Consider the following 23,080-nt stretch of genomic DNA (forward strand, 5'->3'; position numbering starts at 1 on the left):
TACAGAATAATTTGGCTTTTTTTCTATTTAAATTAGTTATATAAAAATCAGAATATTTTATGTAAAAACCCAGATTCCTGACTGATCCGTAAAATTGTAAAACCTGGTAATGATAGATTGAGGATGAAAAGAAACTCATTTCTTCGGTCCTGCCTTCCCCTCATTCTGGGCCCACCTGTGCAGAGAATCATGGCCAGAGAAAGGCTCACAGCCACACCGCAGGGTCAGTTTAAACCAGGACCATGACCTTCCCAGCGCACCGTACTTCCCAAGTCCCTTCACTTTTCCACTCTCCTTATAACAGTTTCCCTTCTGAAACCTGTAACCTCCTATCCTTTCTTTCGGTGAAGGCTGCACAATCAGAGGAGAACTTCCACAGATTCTCACCATCACATCAACCCCTTTTGTAATGGCTGCTCGTGCTCTGCCTTCCTGCTTTTGGCCATAAATGTGCTCCCCTTGGAAGCCAGCTGCTCTTGCTGCATGCAGCTCAAGTACACTGCTATCCTAAGTCTCTTCTCTTTCTCTTATATCCTCCATACTTCTCTTGACACAATTATTCCCATCTTTTAAAAAACCTTCTCCTGTCTTAAAAAATGGAAATGTTTTCTTGATCCACTTCCTTTACCAGCTACATCTCTTTTCTAACTCCCTTTCACAACAAAACTCGAAAGGGTTATTGCCAATTCCTTGCCTGAGTTCTCTCTTAAACACAGTCTAAGCAGACTTCCCCCACCACCTCCACCCCCACCCCCCCCCCGCCCATTCCACCCACATTCTCTCTTCTGGGTCCTGCACCCTCCATGGTGATAAATCCATTGGCCATGTCGATCTGGCAGCACCACCTGTCACAGATGGTCCTGCCTTTTTCTTGATGTACTTTCTTTACTTCACTCCAGCACACCAGACTCTCGTTTTTTTCCTTCTCAGTCCTTTAGCTGGTTTTTCCTCTTCCTCTGACCACTTCATGTTCAAAGACCTAGGGCTCAGTTCTCAGTCTTGGCCACCATGATTCCCTGGTTGGTTTTAGTCTAGTTTCCTGGCTTCAGATATCATCTATGTGCTAAGAACTCCAAATACGTATCTCCAGTTCCACTTTCAGCCCAGTGCCAAGACTCATGTCTATAATTGTTTACAGAGCTTCACTGTTGGATTGCTGAACTTCCCAAAAGGACATGTCCAAAGCCAGATTCTGGATCTCCACCCAAACGCCCATTAAAAATCCCTCCCTTCCTGCAGCCTTTCTCTTTTCAGTTGGTAGCAACTTCATGCTTCTGATTCCTCAGGTCAGAAACCTTAGAGTCATCCCTGACCCTGTCCTTCTTGCATACCTTCCGTCTTCACACCTCATCCATCATGCCCATCAACAAGTAAGCCACTCTACCTTCAAACTATGTCCAGAATCTGGCCACTTGTCGACACCTCTGTTGTTATCAGGCCGGTCCCTGCCACCACCATTTCTCACCTGGTTCCCGCACAGCCTCCAAACTGGCCTTCTGGTTCTTACCCCCTATAACAGTCCATCCTTGAAACCATAGGTAGAGTCAGCCTGTCAGATTACAACACTTTTCTGCTCAAAGCTTGTCAGTGTCTCCCCATTTCACTGGGAACAAAAGCCAGAGGGCTTCAAATGGTCTCAAGCATCTAGCTGATCTGGACTGTTAGGGCTCTGAACTCCTTACCAGCTGGCGGGCCCCGCATGCCTCCTCCTGATGTTTCTCTGTCAGGCCAGGTACACCCTGCTCCCATCCCCAGCCCCCAAGATACCTGCCAGGTAAATACCTTATCACCTTGGAGTCTTTGCTCGAATGTTGCCTTTTGAATAAGACCGACTCACTATAGCACCCCTTAACCAGAGGTGCTTTAGTCATAGCATATAACATCTTCTAAGATCCAATATAATTTACTCACTTACTAGGTTTAATATTTACCGTCTGTGTCCTCTGCAAGAACATAAGCTCTCCAAGAAAGTGCCTAGGACAGTGTCTAAAACTTAGTAGACATTCAATAAATATTTGATAGTTATATTCTTTTGCCAAAATATATTTTAGGTAGTTTAAATCTAGTGATTTAAACATGTTCTTCATTCCATGGATGTGGTTTTAATACTTGTGTATGCCTTGAAAAAAATAATTGGTCAGGAAACCTAATGTATTTTTTTAAAAAAATAGATTAGGGTGTTTTAAAAAATATTTCTATTACAATTTTCATTTCTAAATTGAATTTCAAGTTTTGGGAAAAAACATAGTCAAATGAAATCATATTTGAAAATGTGTAACTTGCTGATATGAAATGGTATACAAATGCTTTTACCTTTCCCAGAGCAGATGTATTGATAGAAGAGGATGAAGAAGAATTTTTATTCTTATGTTTTTTTGCCTTTGCTTTATTTCTCCCATTGAACGTAAATACCTTTTGAGTCTATGAGTAGCTATATTAATACACTGCTTATGGAAAATAATGATAATAATTTTTAAAATCTCCTGTATATTTTTGTAGTAGATTTCAGAGTGTTTTATTTTACAGGAAACTATAGCATGCTTAGAATATAGATTGTAAAATTATACGAGACTAGCTTTTTCAAAATTTATTTTTTTAATTTTTAGATATTTTGAATTTTTACACATAAGGCAATGCAGTATCTAGAAGTACCTCTATAAATATTTAAATATTATATAGTGGATCTTTTTGTAAGAAGATTTTCAGTGTATATCTTTGCACCCTGCAGGCAACGCCAGTCCTCGATACATCCGTTGCACAACGTACTGTTTTCCATGCACATCAGATATGGCCAAGCAGGCCCAGATTCCATTAGCTGCCATCATCAAACCCTTTGCCACAATTCCTTCGAATGAGGTAAGAATGATGAAAAAATTGCAATGCAGTGTTATACCAATCCTCAAATCCTTCTTTCATCATTTCCCTGTGCATTATTTTATATTGTAAACAGAAAGTGGGGTATATCTAATGTGAAAAATATGTAGATATCCAATTCATTTAAGTAAACTATGTATTTTGGCATCCTGTATGCCAAACACTGATGGGCTGGGTCACTTTTTGGCCTGTTGTAATAATGCACATATGCAGGAAATAGGGAATGTCACATAATAGCAAATACCCAAGACCTCTTGTGAGGCCCTGATGGCCTAGTTCAGGGCCCCAGCATCTAGGTGCTCTGGTAAAGGAGGATAGTAGAGCCTACAGCCCTTGGTCTTAACTACATCTGCTTTAATAATCACTAGGCCAGGATGCTCATAAACTCTTCTTTAAAGTCAGCACGAAGTAGATACTCTGTATCTTTCAAATGGGAAAGATGTACCCAATTTAGAGTTAAGTGGGGAAAAAAGATAAGTAGTGTATATTTAAGATTCCTGATATTAGGATGCTGTTAGTTGTTACTGTGATTAGGATACCCACTCTCTGCAGCTGCCATTCCTCCTTTTGATGCCCCCGACTGGTGGATACCCACGTGCACACAGAGGCAGGCACAAGGTGCCACAGCAGAGCTGGTCAGAGGGGAGGTGAAGAAAAGCCTTACTTCTGGCTGGAGCTTTGTAACCGCCTAGCAGTGGTCCAGTGAGTTAGGCTGACCCTGGATTCCTTTGGCTCGCAGAAGCTGAAGCCCAAATTCTCTGCCCACTTTAAACCTGACCTTGGCTCAGAGGAGCCTGAGAGGTCACTGATCTGATGTGCACCTAGTAGCCCCTGAACAAGAGGCAAGCATATTTAAGAAAGAAAATATTTGTACCCTTTCTTGGGTCCACCACACCTGCTGGGGTCGGGAGTAGAGTGGCCTGCGATGGAGAGGGGGCCTGCTTTACATCCCTCCAGGGAGAGAGGAAAGAGGAGACAGACGATGTCCCTGTGGGCAGCGGCTTTCATTCCCTTTGAAATGTTCATTCACTTTTTATGAGTGGTAGTAGAATGCTGCCATGCCTTCTCTTTTGGAGGACAGGAAACTGGTCATAAAAGAGGCACTGGGCTGTTCCTAGAAGCCAGTCTTACATGTAGTTTGGTCTCATATTTGTACACTCAGGGGAGTTCATGTTGTGGCTCAGTGGGTTAAGAACCTGACTGGTATCCATGAGGATGCAAGTTTGATCCCTGGCTTTGCTCAGTGGGTTAAGGATCCGGCATTGCATGAGCTGTGGTGTAGGTCACAGAGATGGTTCGGATCCCGTGTTGCTGTGGCTGTGGTGTAGGCCGGCAGCTGTAACTCCAATTCGACCCCTAACCTGGGAACTTCCATATCCTGTGGGTTCTCCCCTAAAAAGGCAAAAAAAAAAAAAAAAAACCCAAAAAACAAACAAACAAAACCACAGTCAGTACTTACTTTGCTATTTTAAGTGTGGTAGGATGCTCCCAGAAATTTAATATACTGCTCATAAACCTCTCTTTAAAATATCTATACTTATAAGTAGACCCAAATGTAATGACAAAGAGAGCCATGCTGTATATGATGTATGTGTGTTAAACAGTTAACTACAAGTCTATTCTCCAAGTCCATGATTTTCTTTTCTGTGGAAAGGTTCATTTGTGCTGTATATTAGATACCAGATATGAGTGATATCATATAGTATTTGTCTTTCTCTTTCTGATTAACAATGAGATTCTGCTCTGTAGCACTGAGAACTGTGTCTAAAAAGAAAAAAAAAAGGTTAACTAGCTGTTTTAACTAGATACTTTTCAAAATTTTATTATGAAACTTTTCAAACATATAGAAAATCTGAAAGAATTTTCTATATACATGACACCTAGATTCTGCCACTAACATTTAACTGTACTTGTTTTATCATGTGTTGATCCATCTGGCCATCAATCCATCTTCTTTATGCATTTCAAAGTAATTGCAGGTATCAGTACACTTCCCCTGAATGCTCCATCATGCATATTAGCCAGAGTTCAGTATTTGATTATAGATTATTTTTATGTCTGAGGCAAAATTCATTTACATATCTATATTAAACATTTTTCTGAATTTTGACAAGAGCATACACCTGTGTAACCCAACCCCCATCAAGATATGCAACATCACAGCCAACCTAGGAAGTCATCTCACGCTCCTTCCCCAATCAACCTCCTACCTCTTTGCACAACCTACCTCTTCTGACAACCATTGTTCTGATTTTTTTTCATCATTGGTTTGTTTTGCCTATTTTAGGTCTTCACAAAAATAAACTTCTAAAGTGAGAATTCTTTTGTGTAGGTTTCTCTCACTCAGCATAATGTTTCAGAGAGTCATTGCATTGCTGCACGTGTCACAGTGGTTTGTTCCCTTTGCATTATGTGGATATGCTAGTTGTTGATCTGCCCTTTTACTGATGGATCTCTGGGCTGTTTCTACATTTTGGCTTTTGGTGAAGAAAACATCTTCTTCTTTCTATAAGTACTATAAATACGCTAGTACAAGTCTTTCTAGGGACATGTATTCATTTCTCTTAGATTAATACCTGTGAGTGGATTGCTGGCTAATAGGGTACAGGCTTATTTAGTGTTATAAGAAACTTCCAGACCATTTTCTGAAGTGGTTGTATGGTTTTAAAGTCATTCAGCATCGTATCAGAGTTCCAGCTGTTTTACATCCTCTCTAACCTTTGGTATTGTCGTCTTCTTAATTTTAGCAGTTCTGATGGCTGTGTAGTAGTATTCATGAGATATCTTTTTTATTTCAATTATTGACCCTTGGAACAAAATTTAAATTAAATAGTGGATAATGTCATACCCATATACAGACTACCATCATTGACAAATATTAATATTTTGTCATATTGGCTTAAGATCATTTTCTGAGAATTAAAATTTTATAGCTACATAGGAAGTCTCCTGTAAACAAGCCATTCTTCTCTCTCCCTGCCCCCAACTCCAGGCACAAATACTAATCAATTTGATGTGCATCCTCCTACATGTGATTTTACATATTAACTTCACATGCATGTATCCATAACAATATGTAGCATTATTTTTTGCTTTTTAATGAATCAATTACTTTTTTTTTGTCTTTTTGCCATTTCTTGGGCCGCTCCTGTGGCATATGGAGGTTCCTGGGCTAGGGGTCGAATTGGAGCTGTAGCCGCCAGCCTGCACCACAGCTCACAGCAATGCTGGATCCTTAACCCATTGAGCAAGGCCAGGGATCAAACCTGCAACCTCATGGTTCCTAGTCAGATTCGTTAACCACTGAGCCACAACCGGAACTCTGAATCAATTACTTTTAAATAAGTAAAATATAAACTTTCAAATGATGAAAAGGATACACAATGAAAAAGATTCCTTCCTACTCCTCCATCCCTACTTATAGTTTTTACCTGTTCTTTGTGATGCCTTCTGGAAATAAATATGTATATACCAGCAAATAAATATCCATTCTTAAAAAAAAAATCTAAATGATAGGATAACATACACATTATTCGGCACTTTGTTTTTTTCAGTTAATATGTCTGGCACTCCATTCATGTTGCTACCTAAGCGCTGCCTCATTCTTTGTAACAGCTGTGTAGCATGGTATATTAATAAGACAAACATTGTTGTTAACTGTCTGTGACAATTTTAAGTTGCACACAGATGTTGGAAATGTGAAAATTTAAAAACATGAATCTGAAAATTGAAGGTAAGTATAGTAACATAAATGTGCCTGGAAGAAGGCCTTCCCCCAGGGGCATGGTATTGCTGCAGCTCTACCTCATTCTACCTCACTGGTTCCCATGCTGTGTGAATCTTTCTACAGTCATCTTTTCATAACCAGAAGATGGCAGTTCCACCTTTAAAGAAATCTAGGCAGTAACTTTCTTGTGTATCAGTATATGGGGTGTATGTTCCTGGGCAGGGTTATCTTGAGTCCATCTTGTTCATGGCAATGAATTTGCAATTTTCAGCTACATGCTAGCAAAAACCTTTCCCTCCTGCCCCTCCCCATGAGACGTGAGATCTGGGTCAAGCATGCATGGAACAGAACAAAACTCAACAGTTCTTCAGATCCCAAACCAGAGTGTATAATCATCTTGTTATCACCATTTTGTATTAACAATGAAATTATTTAGTAATGTGCAAATCCTGATACTTAGTTTTTTGGTTGAAAGAAGGTGTCAAATGTTAGTCCAAGCCTCCCCAAATGTGTATACACATTTCATACACACACTGAATGTGTATGCTTTCTATCTTCCAAGGTTGTTTGATCTAACTAAATACTACCTCCTCACCAGCACAAGGTTTTCCTTCAAGCGAAACTTATGCTACGTTTTAGGTTTTATGCTTTCCAAAGTAATAAGCAGATGAGTTTAGAATGATGGCTTATTTTTAGAATCTGACTTAGGGTGAAGCTCTACTCGAGAAAATAACATGCTCTAATCTTTCAGTGTTGCTATAGACTCTGCATGCTGACCAGCTAAATCTATTTTCTCTATTTAGGCTCTCCTTACCCAAGCCCTTCCTTTTTTCTTAGACCTTCAAGAATAGGATTATTCAATTATTTCTACATATTTGTATTTTAAAATATATATAATTGAGGTATAATTGATGAATGAAATTGCAAGATATTTAATGGATACATTGTATTTAAGGATTACTGTCACTTATATAGCAGTGTCTCCTGGGTTGAATGAAGACAGTCTCTATTTTAAAAAATACTTTACTTTTACTTATTGAAATAGACATAGAGATGAAAAAAATATAAAGGGATACTAAAACATCAGGAAGCAGTTCCTAAAAGTTGTGTCCTCAAAAAAGTTGCCTTCTGGGAGTTCCCATGCCGGCTCAGTGGTAACAAACCCGACTAGTATTCATGAGGACACAGGTTCAATCCCTGGCCTCACTAAGTGGATTAAGGATCCGGCATTGCCATGAGCTGTGGTGTAGGTCACAGATGTGGCTCGGATCTGGCCTTGCTGTGGCTGTGGTGTGGGCCAGCAGCTGTAGCTCTGATTCAACCCCTAGCCTGGGAACTTACATATGCCACAGATGTGGCCTTAAAAAGCAAAAAAATAAAAATAAAAACAAACAGACAAACAAAAAGTTGCCTTCCTCTTTGGTCATTTAACTGGGCCTGACCTGGAGAGTCACCAGCATTAGGGAACCATCACTGCCCACCTCACTGGCAGGACGGGCAGTCTCTCCTATTGTGGTTTCCTTGACACCCTCTTGATATTATTTCCTACCTCACAGGCATGGAGCATTTCAATTCCCTTTGTTGTCTTCCTGACTTATAATTTTGGGGTTCATTAAGGCTTGGACTTAAGGTCTCATCTTTTTCTTCCATATCCTGTCCACTCAAGACTAAGTGTCATCCGTAACAACTACTAGAGCTACCGTCAGTAATTCTCATCAAGAATAATAATAGTCAACACTTAGAGAACACTCAGTGAGCGCATTCCCAAGTTTTTAAAAGTATATTCATTTATTTAATCCTCACACCAACCTCTTTATTATTCTGTTTTAGATATGAGGAAACTGAGGCAGAGTTAGCTAACTGGTGAAGGCCAAAGGCTACTAAGTAGCAGAGCTAGGATTCCGAGCCAGGCAGTCAGAACTGGAGTCCTTCACCATAAATCACTATCCTGGTGCTCCCTCATTCATTCAGCCCAAGTTCACCTATTCAAATTCTTTTCTGAACCTTCTCCTTGGGTACCTCATAGAAACCTCACACTTAACGTATTCAAAACTGAATTTCTGATCTCTGCTCCCAAAACCTGTTCATCCTTCATATGCATGAATGGCACTGTCAGGTTTTCATCTGCTCTGCACTCTCTCTCTCTGCCCTTGCTTACACACAACAAGGATTTGGAGTGCCGGCCGAGAAGTAGCACTGGGATAGAGCCAGTAGGCTTTGTCACACAAGGATGGAGGCAGGCAGTCTCTCCAGGCAGGAGCAATCAGTTCAGGATGGGAGCAGTTCTGGGTCGAAGGGAATTTCCCCTCAAACTGACGCCTTAGTATAACAGCTCTTTTAATGAGCCATTCTGGTCTCTTGCCCCAGTGAAAAATGCTCCTGCCACTTGCACTGGAGAGTCAGGTAGCAATTTACAGCAAGTTTTATTTATGCCCTCAGAGAGAGCAGGACACCCGGGGTAGGGACTAGAGCTGGCTGCACCTGGGTCCTTCCTTATATTCCTATATCTCGGACCTGTTTGGGGACCCCTATTCTCTAATTTCCTATCCCAACCCCCGCTGCATGCGTGAGTGCGGTAAGGTGGCATGTTTGGATCCTCTGATTGGTTTCAGGCAAGGATGCCTTATTTGCATGGGAAAAAGTTTCCAGGGAGATGCTCCAAAGAGCATTCCTCTGGTATCTGCATTTGTCTTCATTGTTTGATCTCAAGCCTCCTGTTTTTGGTAAAGATAAATGGCCTGTTTTGAATCACCCAGGTCAGAGTACCTATCCTATCCTACCTAATAGCACTATCATTTATTTAACTGCTCAAGCCAGAAGCCCCAAGCTAAGCAATTATAACTAATCATAAGAAATAAGGGACACACTGATTTTTTTATATTTATAACCTATAATCAAGGAAATAAGTTTTAAAGAATGTTTCTTGAAGGTAAATGGATTACACGAGTACTGTTATTCTCCCCATGAATAGCGTTTTAATTTATTTTCCTCTACAATAAATGGCATGCTTATTTTTAGATATAGTAAAACTTTAGCATTTTATTCCTTAACATTGCCATCATTACTGCGATTTTAAAAACCATATCCTTCAAGATATCCTGATTTGGCATATATCGAAAGGATTTATTTAGTACAGTTTTTTTTTTTTAAGTCGTTCTATTGTTTGACAGAACCTTTAAAGCATGTCATTGTGTTAGCAACGGACTATAAAAATAAACCTAACCCAAGCAGTTATGATCCCAGAATGTTCCCTGTGAGCATTTGCTTTGGAGATGTATGTGCTTTCCAAGGGCATATCGATGTCGTCTTTGTTTAATAGTTCATATTCCTTACCATAAATTTTAACTTTTTTTGGTATGTACTTTAGGTAAAACCCATTGCCATATTTAATATAATTAACTATGAGATATTTATTCTGCAAAAGTAATCGGTTGGTTATCTTGTAAGCTCTTCTGCTTAGTAACCTGTGATTTTATTTTTGATGCTGTATTTTCAGACTGAGGTAGGTATATTATAAATTTCCAGGGCAAAGGATTACTGATTATCCTTAATTTTGCATTTCCTTTAAAATAGGAAATCTTTACATTTCGGACAAGCATGTACATCATCCAATCATCCATGAAATTAACTTTACCTCTAAACCAGATGGCAGAAGCTTTTACTCCATTTGTGAATAGATTCAAGAATATTTGGGGTTTTTTTTAGATATTAAAGGATGTAATAGTCAAAATAATTTCCTTTCTTAGTGAATTTGTTTAGTCAGATAAACTTTGATCCAAGACTTTAAACTTGACCTGCTTTATAATCCCCTACTAGGTCTGTAGAAACTGAGCTGGACTTTAGGGACACGCCAAAACCAAGAGCAGTTATTCTTGTCTGGAACTTATAGAAAATCTGCTAGTGCACAGGTGGTTTTTGTACAACGTGAAAAAGGCTCTGATGGGAATAACATCATTCTTTGGAGTTTAGGTTCAGGCAGATTTTGCCTTATTTATGACTTAATGAAGAGAGAAGTTTGTGTTGTTATTAAATATTGTTTAAATTATTTTTTCTTGATGATTGTTCATGATAGATTTGGTGGATATGGAGAAGATGCCACTGGAAAGAAAAAGGGATGGGATGTCAGTGAACTGACAGATGGGGTTAACAAAAAAGGAAAAGACTGTCAGAATAACCCAACACCAACACATTACGTCCACATCCATCACTTGCAGCAGGGATCGCTTGGTCATGCATTTGACTCAAGCCAGTCAGTCGATTGGCGTGAGTTGGGAGTGTTTCCACTGCTGTTTAATCCATCAAAGGAAGAAAATTCTGCCTCACTGTAGTATTTTGTCTGTGTGTCAACTTTTTTTAAAGAAGATAGTAGCTTGTGAAATAGGTGTTATCCAAGTTTTATAGATGTAGAAGTTCTAAAGTCATACTAGCTAATAAGCAATGCTGCTGGAACTTGAGATTCCAGAGTCTAAATTCTTTCAGCAACATGTGGCTGTAAACGAGCTTGTTGAGGTTTTATTTGGTTAAATACATAAAATAGCATTCCTTTTTTCCTGTTGGCAATAGTGTTAGCAATGGTGCTTTTGCTTCTGCAAACTTTTGAGTTATCTTAACATGTCCATCTTAGACCTCTTTTCTTAAAGTTTTTTGACTTAGTACTTGAAGGCAAAGACCATTCAAAATCTGCCAGTGGGCTGAGCGTACAGTAGAGATCTTGGTTGAATAAATGCACTTTCCTGAGGGATTTATAGACAGTTAGAAGACAAAGACAAAACTATGGAACAGTGGTTGATTTCTAGGTATTTTAGGCTTCTAACAAACTCTGTGAATAAAGAAAAAAAAATTTTGAGAGATAGTACCTATACTCTATCATGTGTTAATTAATGAATAAACATATCAGTCTATTCTGTCACATTAATGAGAAGTTGTATTCTGTTATAAAGAGCAGAACAGCAAAACAATTAGGAAGAATTTTTGATCATATAAAGATCTTTTAGAAACCAGTAAAAATTGACTACTTTCTCTAAAGCACAATAGATGGTAGCCAATAGATGGAACACTGGGTCAGGAGCCAAGAAATGACTTTAGGTCTCCACTGTGTCTTGCATTGTGACCTTGGACTTCCATTCCCAAGAGTGAGAATTCTGGCTCTGATGTTCTATAAATCTAGAAGCCTACCAATATCTACTTTACTTTTCCACTCTTTATTGGGCTTTCAGCATGGATTACCATGTATTTGTCACTTATCTTCTACATTATTAGAAATTCAGTGAACTGAGAGTTCCCTTGTGGGACAGTGGGTTGAGAATCTGGTGTTGTCACTGCAACGGCTTGGGTCACTCCTGTGGTATGAGTTTGATCCCTGGCCAGGAACTTCCACAGGCCATAGCACAGCCAAAAAAATAAAAGAAAAAAAAAATTCATGTGAACATATTGCCCAACCCAACCCAAAGTGGTTTCATTTATATTATGCTTTTAGTATAAGAATATGTAGTATATTATTCACTTAAAAAGCAAGTGAAGATTGTGAGATGATGCATTTTTAAGTGTAGCCCCAATTTAGCTAGCTTTAGTAATAAATATTCTCTGAAATGAAAGCAATTACTGCATAATATTATGTCTTTTAAAGAACTTAAAGAATACACAAATTATTTTAAATGAAAGCTTCAAAAGCCTGAATCTGTTTTTTAATGTATGCATTATAATCGTAAATTGTTTGCTTTAATGCAATATTTTTAATGTATTAACATAAAAACTTGGAAAAGTAAAATGCATGTACTCATGAAGAAATAGAATTATGAACATCACATTTAAAATACTTCATGTATGAAGTTACTTTAGAAACTAAATCTTATCCCGTAAGGATTTTGGCCACTGTTTATGTAGTGCTGTGAAAAAAGTACTATGAAAACGTTTGGCAGCTGAGGAACAGAATGTTTTCCCCTTTTAGAATGGTGTTAGAGCAGACTACAGGGAGAGTCACATTTGTCAGGGCAAAGGTTGCTGGAATTCTATTTTAAGTTACAGTTTAAAAGTCAAATGCACCATGCTTATTTTTCGATCACAAAATTATTCATGGAAATCTTTCTTTTTATATTAAATGGAGGATAACTTCAGGAGAAACAAGAATGAGAAAGAAAACATTCTTCCTTGGTTTTAATCTTCATTGAATCAGTGTGGGTTTTATGCCCCTCAGTGCCTGGCATGTCCACATAACACAGGTGCCGGAAGACCAGGCTGCCTGGACAGAGAACGCTGGGCATCTGTGAGGGGCCGCCTTGGGAGAGGAAGTATTTTAGAGCCTCTGCCTATCATTTTCATCAATTCTAAGGCTCATATTGTAACATCTCCAAAATAGGGCTATATCTTATTAGCAGTGATTTCTTGGCATTGAATTGGAAACTTTGCTGGGATTTTAGAATCAGTAAAATATGCAATCTGTACTCTGCCTCATGATTCCTAATGTCAGATTTTGTGGGTATTTAGATAATACAGGGACTTAAAATTTACGCAGTCATGTGTCCCCTCATTGATCAAGTATGAGGGTCAAAATAGTAAAGATTTTTCTTTGAAAGTTTCCTAAGCAACAAGTTCTCACTGAATGAAAAGCTAAGAGAATGTAATAAAGTCCTGATTTTAAGGAAGGAAGAGAAAGCTCTATGCAGACCTGTAATTTGGAATTTTTTCATGGAATGTTTGAAAATGGCACTTGAGTTTGTCTGGTATATGCGTGTTTTTGGGAGCGATTCTTTGTCAGGCGGTGGACATCCTTACGGGTAAGGTGGGACGGCAGGAACGAGCGTCCATTGAGGTCGGGAGCACAAACGGACTCTACCGCTTCTAGCGACGGGACCTTGCTTAACATTTTTGAACCTCCTTTCTCTCATGAAATTATAACACAACTTCACTCTGTTGGGGAGATGGCTCGGATCGTCAGTGTTGGAAAGTGAGACACATGAACACGGGGAGATCTAGACAGGGCTCTTTACTTCTGCAGAAGGGCACGGGTACTTAAAAAGCACACGCAGAGAAGAAACGACCCTTCCTATTTATCCCTAACGTGAGTGATGTACGTGTCCCCTTCCCATTGGTCAGGTCGGGGCACACGTTCTTCTCGGCTGGCTAATTTGAAACAAATTGTTACTGGGAGAAGAGGGAAGGGGGGGTGGTGTCGCAGGAAGGCGGTTCAACTGAAACCAGAGCAAAATGGAGTAACTAAGATTTCCTTTAGTAGAAAAGACATTATGTTACTTTCCACAACCCTTAGTTGTTTAAAAATAAAATAAGCTGGGTTAAGAAATGATGTCTGTATCATTAACGTTATGTTTATTTGCTGTACAATATTAAATTCCTCTATGGAAAAATTTTATTTAATCCAACAGTCATTGATTTGGGGTGTCTCCAATATACAAAAAAGACAAGGATGAAAATGACAGTAGCTTAAATTTACCTGAAGTATATACAGCTAAGAGGGATATTACTATCTAGCTACATATCCTACATAAGAAGAAGGAGCCAACTGGGAGTTCCCACTGTGGCACAACAGTAATGAATCTGACTAGTATCCACGAGGATGTGGGTTCAGTCCCTTGCCTCACTCAGTGGGTTAAGGATCCTGCGGTGGGTGAGCTGTGGTGTAGTTCGTAGACACAGCTTGGATCCCGTGTGGTTCTGGCTGTGGCTGTGGCTGGCAGCTGTAGCTCTGATTCGACCCCTAGCCTGGGAACTTCCATATGCCGAGGGTGCGACCCTAAAAAGTAGAGAGAGGAAAAAAAGGAAGAAGGAAGAAAGAGTGGAGGCCACAATTTATATTCATGTGAAAGGGAAAGAGTTAGCTGCTCATTTACATTTTAAAAAAAGAAATGTTGTATGATCCTTGTCATTTGATATTATATCACTACTTTCTGTTTTTTTTTTTTTTTTTTTCAAATGATAAGCACCTACCATTATGTAAACATTTCTATAGCTTTTGTGTTTTCATAAGATGCCTCATGGGCATTTACTAGAATAATTTTCCCTCATCCCCTACACGTTGTTCTGGCCTTTTTGCCTAGTTAATTCCCATACACCTTTTAGATTTCAGTTCGGAGTCACCTCCTCAGAAGAGCTTTCTAGAATACTCCACATTATACTCCCTGGAGCTCTCCTTATACCATGGATCATAGTTTGCAATTTTGTATTTGTGTATTGGATTGCTGTCTTTCTCCCCCTAGGTTCCATGAGGGCAGCAACTACCTGTAATTTTTCCTCACTACTTCATTCCCAAGACCTAAAACAGTTTTGGGAACATTTCTGGGCTAAATAAATGTTTACTATGATATTTTCATTCCACAATATGATTTATATATGAAGTAAATTAGAATTTGGAAGCCAAGTAATTTGATAAGATTTTCACATAGGAATCTATGCTCAAACACTTACCAAGCATGTACTTTATGTAGAAATGGCTGCATTTGACACTGAGCAATGTTCCAAGGTGATTTTAAAAGGAGCTGATAGTCGAGGAGCTAAACTAGAGTTAGGACTGCATTTTGGAGTCATCTCCACCCAGGCATCTGATATTTACTTGAATTTCTGTGTTTCTATATCAAAGAAAATGCTTTGTTTCACATAGGTATGTTCTTGAAATAGCCATTTTGGGGTTCACTGCAAATGACCCTTGCTTTTAGTGTTGCTGGCAGACAGAAACAGTTGTGCTGACAAGAATAACAGTTGCTTAAAGAATTTCCTGGACAGTAAAATTGTTTATAAGTTTAGCTTAGGTTTCACTTTATTCTCCTCTCCAGTATTTTTTTCTTTCAATATCATCTCACTATAAAGTGAAGATATAGAGTGTATGCATTTGTATTTATGAGAGGGGAGAGGATATATGAGACTTTTTTTTTTTTTAAAAGGATTTGAAATTCCTGCTGTGATGCAGTGGGTTAAGAATCCAACTGCAGTGGCTCCAGTCACTGTGGGGGTAAGGGTTCGATCCCTGGCCTGGCACAGTGGGTTAAAGGATCCGGTGTTACCGCAGCTGTGGCTTGGATTCAGTCCTTGGCTGGGTAACTTCTTTATGCCATGGGTGTGACCATTTAAAAAAAAAAAGAATTAAAAAATTTTAAATGTTGTTGTTTGGGAAAATAAGAGCATCTTTGACTTGCTTGAATAATATTTCTGCAAAATACAGGTAAAATAGAAGAGCCGTAATGATCACTTTTCCTGACCCAGAACTGAAGGACTGAGGCACGTTGACATGTATCATAGCCTTGAACATGGGAACGACATTTAAGTTTCTTTTTGTTTTCTACATTTCGTGCTCTCTTGTCCTCCACAGTTTAAAAAGTTTTGAAAAACTCTTTTCTCTAAATACTTCACACATGCAATCTTGTCTACATTTCTCCTTTCCTATAGAAAAAGGATAGAAAGTTCATTAGCTCATCAATTTTTGTTATTTATTTGATAAATTAAGTCGTCTTCTTTCTCCTTCTAGTTCATTATTGATATATATAATAAATATAAACACATTTATTTCTCCAGATGCTTTCAAATTGGTCACATATTTTTTTAAAGTAAAGATTTTCTTCTCAGTTTATTTTATTTTATTTTATTTTATTATCTTTTTTGCTTTTTAGGGCCACACCCGCAGCATATGGAGGTTCCCAGGCTAGGGGTCAAATCAGAGCTATTGCTGCTGGCCTACACTGGAGCCATGCAATGCCAGATCTGAGCTGCGTCTGCGACCTACACCACAGCTCACGGCAACGCCGGATCCTTAACCCACTGAGCAAGGCCGGGGATCGAACCTGCAACCTCATGGTTCCTAGTCAGATTCGTTTCCACTGTGCCACAATGGGAACTCCCTTCTCAGCTTTTTTTTTTTTTTTTTTTTTTAAAAAAAAACGCTGTTTTCAGGTCTTACCTCCAAATGGCTTTTGGCAGCTTGCCTCAATTAAATTAACACACTAAAGGTGACTTGCTACATGACTTGGAAATGACCTGGCTAGCACTTGGGGCTGCCCACCAGGAATGGTGACGTTGACATTGACATTGTATTTTTTCCCCACCCTGAAAGCAGTTCATGTAAGAAGATGTGCTTGGGTAAATGTAGAGCTTCTATAGGTGTCAACTCTGAAGAGGGAAATGGTAATTTGGCTTTTCCATTATCCTTCTTTACAGAATCAGTTTTATAATTGGATAATCACACCTAGGTTTTAGGAAATTTTCAGTTGCTTGGTACAACATAATCTGGGCAACATAACATTGTTATGTGGTATGATAAGCAATGTCCATTTTCCTGAAGAATCATTACTATAAGCTGCTTTATTTCAGCAAGGATGTAATTCAACACATATTTATTGTTTACTTAGTATGTGCCATACTCTTCTTGGTCCTGAGATATGTCAGTGAACAAAACAGAGAAGATCTCTGTTCTCACAGAGCTCACATTTTAACAGAAAGAGGCAAGACAATGAACCTGATGATAAGAAAATTATTGAATGAATGGAGGAAGGAACAAGCAGAGCTGTTGGAAGGCTGAGGGCTGCTTGGAGGAGGGGATAGAGTGTAGGTTTCAGATTGCAGAGGGTAGACAGGTAGGCCTGACTGAGAAGCTTCGATACTTGGCTCATACAGAGGAGGAAATATTTTGAAGGTATTTTCATGGCCATAAAGAAGTGAGATAGGAGTTCTCTGGGGCCTGGTGGGTCAAGGGTCCGGCTTTGTCACTGCTGTGGCACAGGTTCAGTCTCTGGCCTGGGAATTTCTGCCCTAGTGGGTGGGGGAAGTGACATAAATGAAGGAAAGACTTGGCTTAACGTGTAATTCTGTTGGAGAGACAAAGGAAGTTTGCCTCCAGGCTTATTATTTTTAACACTTTCATCTTTAAAGTAGACTATTTTACAGCTTTCCTTCGAGGAACAGAAAACTGCCAGTTATTTTGTTATGGAAGAAACAAACTTGATTCATAGGGTTTTTTAAGTCCAAAATATATTTTGATCGTCCATGGAACATTGTGTGTTCTGATAGCAATGAACTGTGGCTTCTGTAAGTGGCCTATAATTAGACAACAAAATATAATTCTTCCTTAGGGAATGACAGATAAACTATAATAGGTCAAGGTTTAAAAGAAATGTGGGAAAATGCCTCTCAGCTATAGAGTTCCTTGCTGTCATAGCTCCTCGAGGGGAGGATGTCTTACTCAAGTTTCCAACATCTGTTCCAGCAGAAAAATGATGCTGATCTTTGCAAACATACTCATAACTTGAAAGACTTCATCAGCCTAACCCAATCCAAACAGACCATTTTTTGCTTAAGAATCATTACTCACAGTTTATAATTTAGTCATGAACTATGACTTCCATTCAGGAAAACTGATGCTATGGTGCCCTCTTAGCTGCACTGACATCTTATTTTCTCTTTTGAGACTCTGGGTGCCCTGTCCCCAGGAGCAGCCCTTTCACAGACTTCAGCATATGGTCTGATTTGACCTTCCCACTAAAAAGCTCTCCTGGCATTAGAGGGCCTGGGGAGAAGGTCACAGCTGTGTTTGCTTTAAGATGCTCTTGCCCATCGCAAGAGAAGCATCTCCCAATGTAGTTATTTGTGCATATATATTGGAATGAACTTAATGTAACCTGAGGTTTACCTAGGCTGTTAGGAGTAAAAAAAAAAATTTCTTTTCTTTTTGGCTGCACCCATGGCATGTGGAAATTCCCAGGCCAGGGACTGAACCCGAGCCGCAGTTGCAGCCTGTGCCACAGCTGCAGCAAGGCCAGATATTTAAAAATCTGCTGTGCCACAAAGGAACTTCCGAGAAGTAAATTTTCTATTTAGGAATGTACCTTAAAAATTAGAACTAATATTCAAACATTTTGTGAGTTTATTTTTAAAAGACTAAAAATTGAATAAAGTACAGGAGATGCTGAAACAAGCAGAAATTCTAAAAATCCCTCATCAGTCCCTCATGGTAATTGTAAAACACGTACCTATCACAATAGGATAGAATTTACTAATTGATACACAGGTTTTCAAAACCTATACCAACCATTCTTCCAAAGACATCGTTTTAGTTTTGTGAGTGGTGAAACCTCTTAACTGTCTTCTGTCAGAGTTGTTACCATCCAGTAACAACTAATTTGAGGTGTGTGTGTGTGAGAGAGAGGGGGGAGAGACAGACAGACAGACAGATACTTGGCCAGTCAGGACCTACTACCTGACTTTGAAAACTTCTTAAAATCATTTCATCCTTCCTCTTTATCTTCCTTCTTCTCAGCTGGACTGGGCTCCTTGCCTACTGGCCACCAACATACCCTGAGCTCCAGCTTTTCTTCCCAAGTTGTGCTGTTCTCATCAGTGTTCTCAGTCAGTGGAAATGTAACTCCTTGTAAACTACCCACCTCTCTCTTGAAAGAAGCCCTTATTGACCATTCTCTGCCTGCCCCCCAACAAGTGATTGCTTCTTTTCTTTGGTACCTTCACTCAGTACCTAGTATGACTTTCCCTGGGCTTAATGATATATTTGTGGGTACCTAGTAGATATTTTGTTTGTACATTCAAAAACTATTGACTGCACACTCTTTCAGATATTGTGCTAATAGGAGATATGATTAAAAACAAAAACAAAAACAACCTTAGACTAGTGGGTCTGAGAACTTAGTAGTGATACTGGAAAGGAAAGCTCTTTGAGCTGCACAGCCTAAGCCAGTCCTGAGGGGCCAGTTCGAGACTTGGTCCCAGTTTAGACAAGGTCTCTGAGAACAAGTCAGGAGGAGAGAGGGATATGTCTCGTATTGTAATAGGAAGGAGAAAGGAAGACATTAGGTAGGTGCTGGTGAATTTTTAGAGGAAAGTCTAGGGGGTTCCTCTCTGAGGTTTTCCTGTGTATCTTTGTGAGCAAGAAGGCAGAGGTATTTATTGAGGGAGGTGGGAGGGGAGCTTATTTGAAGGATGAAATGGAGTTGCAAAGATATAAAACAGCTCCTATAGAGAAAGAGAGACACACTTCATGGGTACCAGCAATCATCAAGGGCTCAGTTCAGGTCACAGACCGTGGGTGATTGGCACCTTTCACTGAAGCAGTGCTTCTGTGGAAGCAATCTAAGAGTGGTTTCCAAAAGTATAGCACAGAGAATGAATGGAAATTCAGGCTACAGCTCTGCAGTTGATTGGACAAGTCATTTCCTCTCACTGACTTCCATGCCCTTCTAAACATCATGGTTGATAATCCCACTCATAGGGTTGTTAGCATCTCATCATCACATTGAGGTTTTATATACGTAAAGGCATTTAAACGACAAACCATGCAGATAGTAGTTATGATTTTATAAGTTTGAATCAGTAACATATGCCAGGATTTTTCCATATTGGATAACAGTGAAAAACAACCTCCTCTCCAAAGCAAAACAAACTAATTTCCAAATTAAAGATACCTTTGAATCCAATATAAGCTCTAGATATAACAAAAATAAATAGACTCAATAGCCATGTTGAAGAGAAGAAAATGAAAATAATCTCTGAAGTACCACAAATAAACTAGCAAGAAGGTAACTTTCTGGAAATATGAAAACACAAAGTTTTAGGTTAAGGGCCAACTAAAAACATTCTTAAATTAGGGTATGGCTCTAAAAAGCAAATTTCTGATGCATATGGAAGTTCCCAGGCTAGGGGTCGAATTGGAGCTACAGCTGCTAGCCTGCGTCACAGCCACAATAACACTGGATCTGAGCCATGTCTGTGACCTACACCGCAGCTCATGGCAACATCGGATCCCCAACCCACTGAGCAAGGCCGGGGATTGAACCCATGTCCTCATGGATACTAGTTGGGTTTGTTACCACTGAGCTGCAAGGGGAACTCCCAATATGATACATTTTGAGTGTTTTGTTATCAGGCTCAGCCTCTTTTTAGAAAATGTATAACATTATTTTTTAAAGGCATTCAGAAATTATTCTTTCATGCCGTACTTGGTATTTTTAAAAGGCCAACAAAATGGTATTGCTGTTGAGAAAATGTGTACAGTAAGTAGCCTATTGCTCTGTACCTTGCTGTCCATGGAGGCTGACTGAATGTCCTGTACGGTGAAGTCAAAAATAGAAAACACACACAAGCTGCTTCTCATTTCTCTTTCCTATGGAAATATCTTTAATAAGTTCAGTGGATACAGACTCTCTTTTCATTTTAGCTGCTGGCATAATCCTCTGGGAATCTGCCTCTGCTCGTCTTCCAGCAAGCCTAATAGTCTGAATGTTTAACATATTTAAAGGGTAATTGTTCATCACAGGTTCTGGATTATCTTTTCACATACCGCCTTTATGCTTCTACTTATGTCCCCCAATTAATCCAAATTACCAACTGACCTCTCTTGAGGTAGATCCAAAAAGAAAGCCAACACTCCAGCCTCAAAGAAGTAGTGATGTGTCAAAGTCACATTTGACCACATAAAGCCATTGCTGCTGGAGATACGTATTTACACTGATTTACTGGGGACTACCTGATGTTGAATATGATCCTTTATCAAGCTGGAGGACCATGTCCTATGGTGGCAGGTCGTCTTGCTGTAAACCTTCTGATCTGATTTAGGAACCACTGTAGGCAAAAATGTCTCTCCCATTAACAGTCGCTATTTAGCTATTTCCTTCAAGCACTTAGTAAAATATTGGTCATATGGGGACAACTGTACAGTCCCCAGACACTGATTATTTTCCTGGAGACTTTTCTTGCAGGAAATAGAGAGAAAAAGAGAAGAGACTATACATTGAAAATGAGACATATGTATTTTTTCAAAATCAGTACACAGTATTAGAAGATGAGGGAAAGGCAGAGAGTGAGCTTGCCTTTGTGCGTGTGTTAGAATTTAGGTGAACTCTGGTCCAGAAAAGCAAGGAGGTGGGCAGTGAGGCAATGGAAGAAGAAAAGTGGAGACGGAGACGCTTTTCACTCAGGAATATTTTCGAGATAGGCAGGAATAACCTTCCCAAGTCAGAGTGGTCCTGAAATCTCCGATTTGGCCACTCTGTCTTGTCTCTCCCCTCCTCTGCACCTTCGGAGTTTGATGTTCCAGCAAAAAGTTAGGAGTTTGCTTTAGAAATCACTTCTCCATCGCATTCCCCCGCTGAGTGTCTTCAGGCAAGCCTCCCTGGCTTTTTGCTTTGTTATGCTTCATTTCGATTGAGAATGTGGAGAGCAGGGTGGGTGCTCAGCTGCTCACCTCTACCCCCATCAGCTTCCTTTTTGTGCTTGGGGGCTGCCTATCCCAACAATACCATCATTTCCCTGCAAAAAGTCAAGAAAATGTTGGGAGAGAATTAGAAATTTTACAGTGTTTTCTTGGCTGTTATCTTCTGTAAATTTTCCACCTTCTGTAATTTCTATGTAACTTATGCCTAAAATGCCTAAAACATGATTTCATGTTTAATCACATTTTGTTTCACCCAGAATATTTTTGAACCACAACCAAAGGATTTTTTTCAAGAAAAATATAGGTTTCTTAATTTTGTGATGGTAATAACAGACATAAATTCAGTTAAATGTTATTATAGTTACGTAAAATGTATGAAGCATAATTATCTTGAGTATTTTATTAACTACTGATATGGTTTTAATTTTTAGTTGTACAGTGCCACCTACTGGATCTGTGCTGTAAGAACACCTCCATATTTTCTTAGCTTTCAAGATTTAGTATAATCAACTTGTAATATTAAACTGCCCTCACTTTTGCTAGAACAGAGACTATATTGCAAGACTTGCACATTCAGACTTTTATTAAGGGTATGCCAAAATAGAAACACATAGGCTATAAACTTTGTCAAAATTCTCCATGTCGGATCTGTCTAAGATGTGCTTCATTTTCTCTGATCATCTATTTTTGTTTTTGATTACAATTTGTAATAGTTTAATGTTGCTTTTATTAATGATCATTTCCTAAATATTCTTTCTGCTCCACTTTGCTCTTTTAATTGCACATGTGCATGCTTGTTTCATGTCTTTCTACCCCACTGGACTGTATACCCCACCACGGCACACAACATACCCAGCACCGACTGTACAAATGTTAAAGAGAATGGCAGGAATACTTGGAAAACTGATACTATATAAACATAGGAAAACTTTAAAAATTGTATTAGTAGTGCCAAGGAAGTTACTGATTGATGTGTTTTGTTGTTTACTTCTTCCATATGGAATAATTACCAGAAGTTTTTTACACTCAACCTGGTTTTTCAATGAATTATATTCTTGTTCGTGGTCCAAAATCAACCATGGGGTTAATATATGCACAGAAAAGAGATACATTTTATTCAATAGAAGCATCTTAATTAAAATTAGTACCAGCGAAGTATTTGACTTAACCCTGGGAGTCCAAAAATACAAACAAAATTTTCAGATATTATTTTCCTCCCTTTTCTTTCCCCAGCATCCTCATCATGTTCATGTTATACAAACTCAACGCACAGGATCAGAACCAAGAATAGCCAGGTGAGGGTTTTAGAGCTAGTCTCTCCA

The 23,080-nt window shown here is 39.1% G+C and overlaps 1 protein-coding gene across 6 annotated transcripts in view; it reads left to right on the forward strand.

The window, feature by feature from the left end:
* SEC24D (SEC24 homolog D, COPII coat complex component) overlaps window positions 1-23,080 on the forward strand; it is a 445,620-nt gene that overhangs the window by 368,949 nt on the left and 53,591 nt on the right. For all 6 annotated transcript variants that reach the window (XM_084973066.1, XM_084973064.1, XM_084973063.1 and 3 more), the window contains one exon: window positions 2,729-2,856. In XM_084973066.1, coding sequence (XP_084829192.1) covers window positions 2,729-2,856 — 128 coding nt within the window. The remainder of the gene's footprint in view (window positions 1-2,728; window positions 2,857-23,080) is intronic.

Source organism: Sus scrofa, chromosome 8, assembly GCF_054392235.1.
Source record: "Sus scrofa isolate SSC_HxYL_T2T_F1_AM1 chromosome 8, Sscrofa_HxYL_maternal_Yorkshire_Landrace_v2.0, whole genome shotgun sequence".
Lineage (NCBI taxonomy): Eukaryota > Metazoa > Chordata > Mammalia > Artiodactyla > Suidae > Sus > Sus scrofa.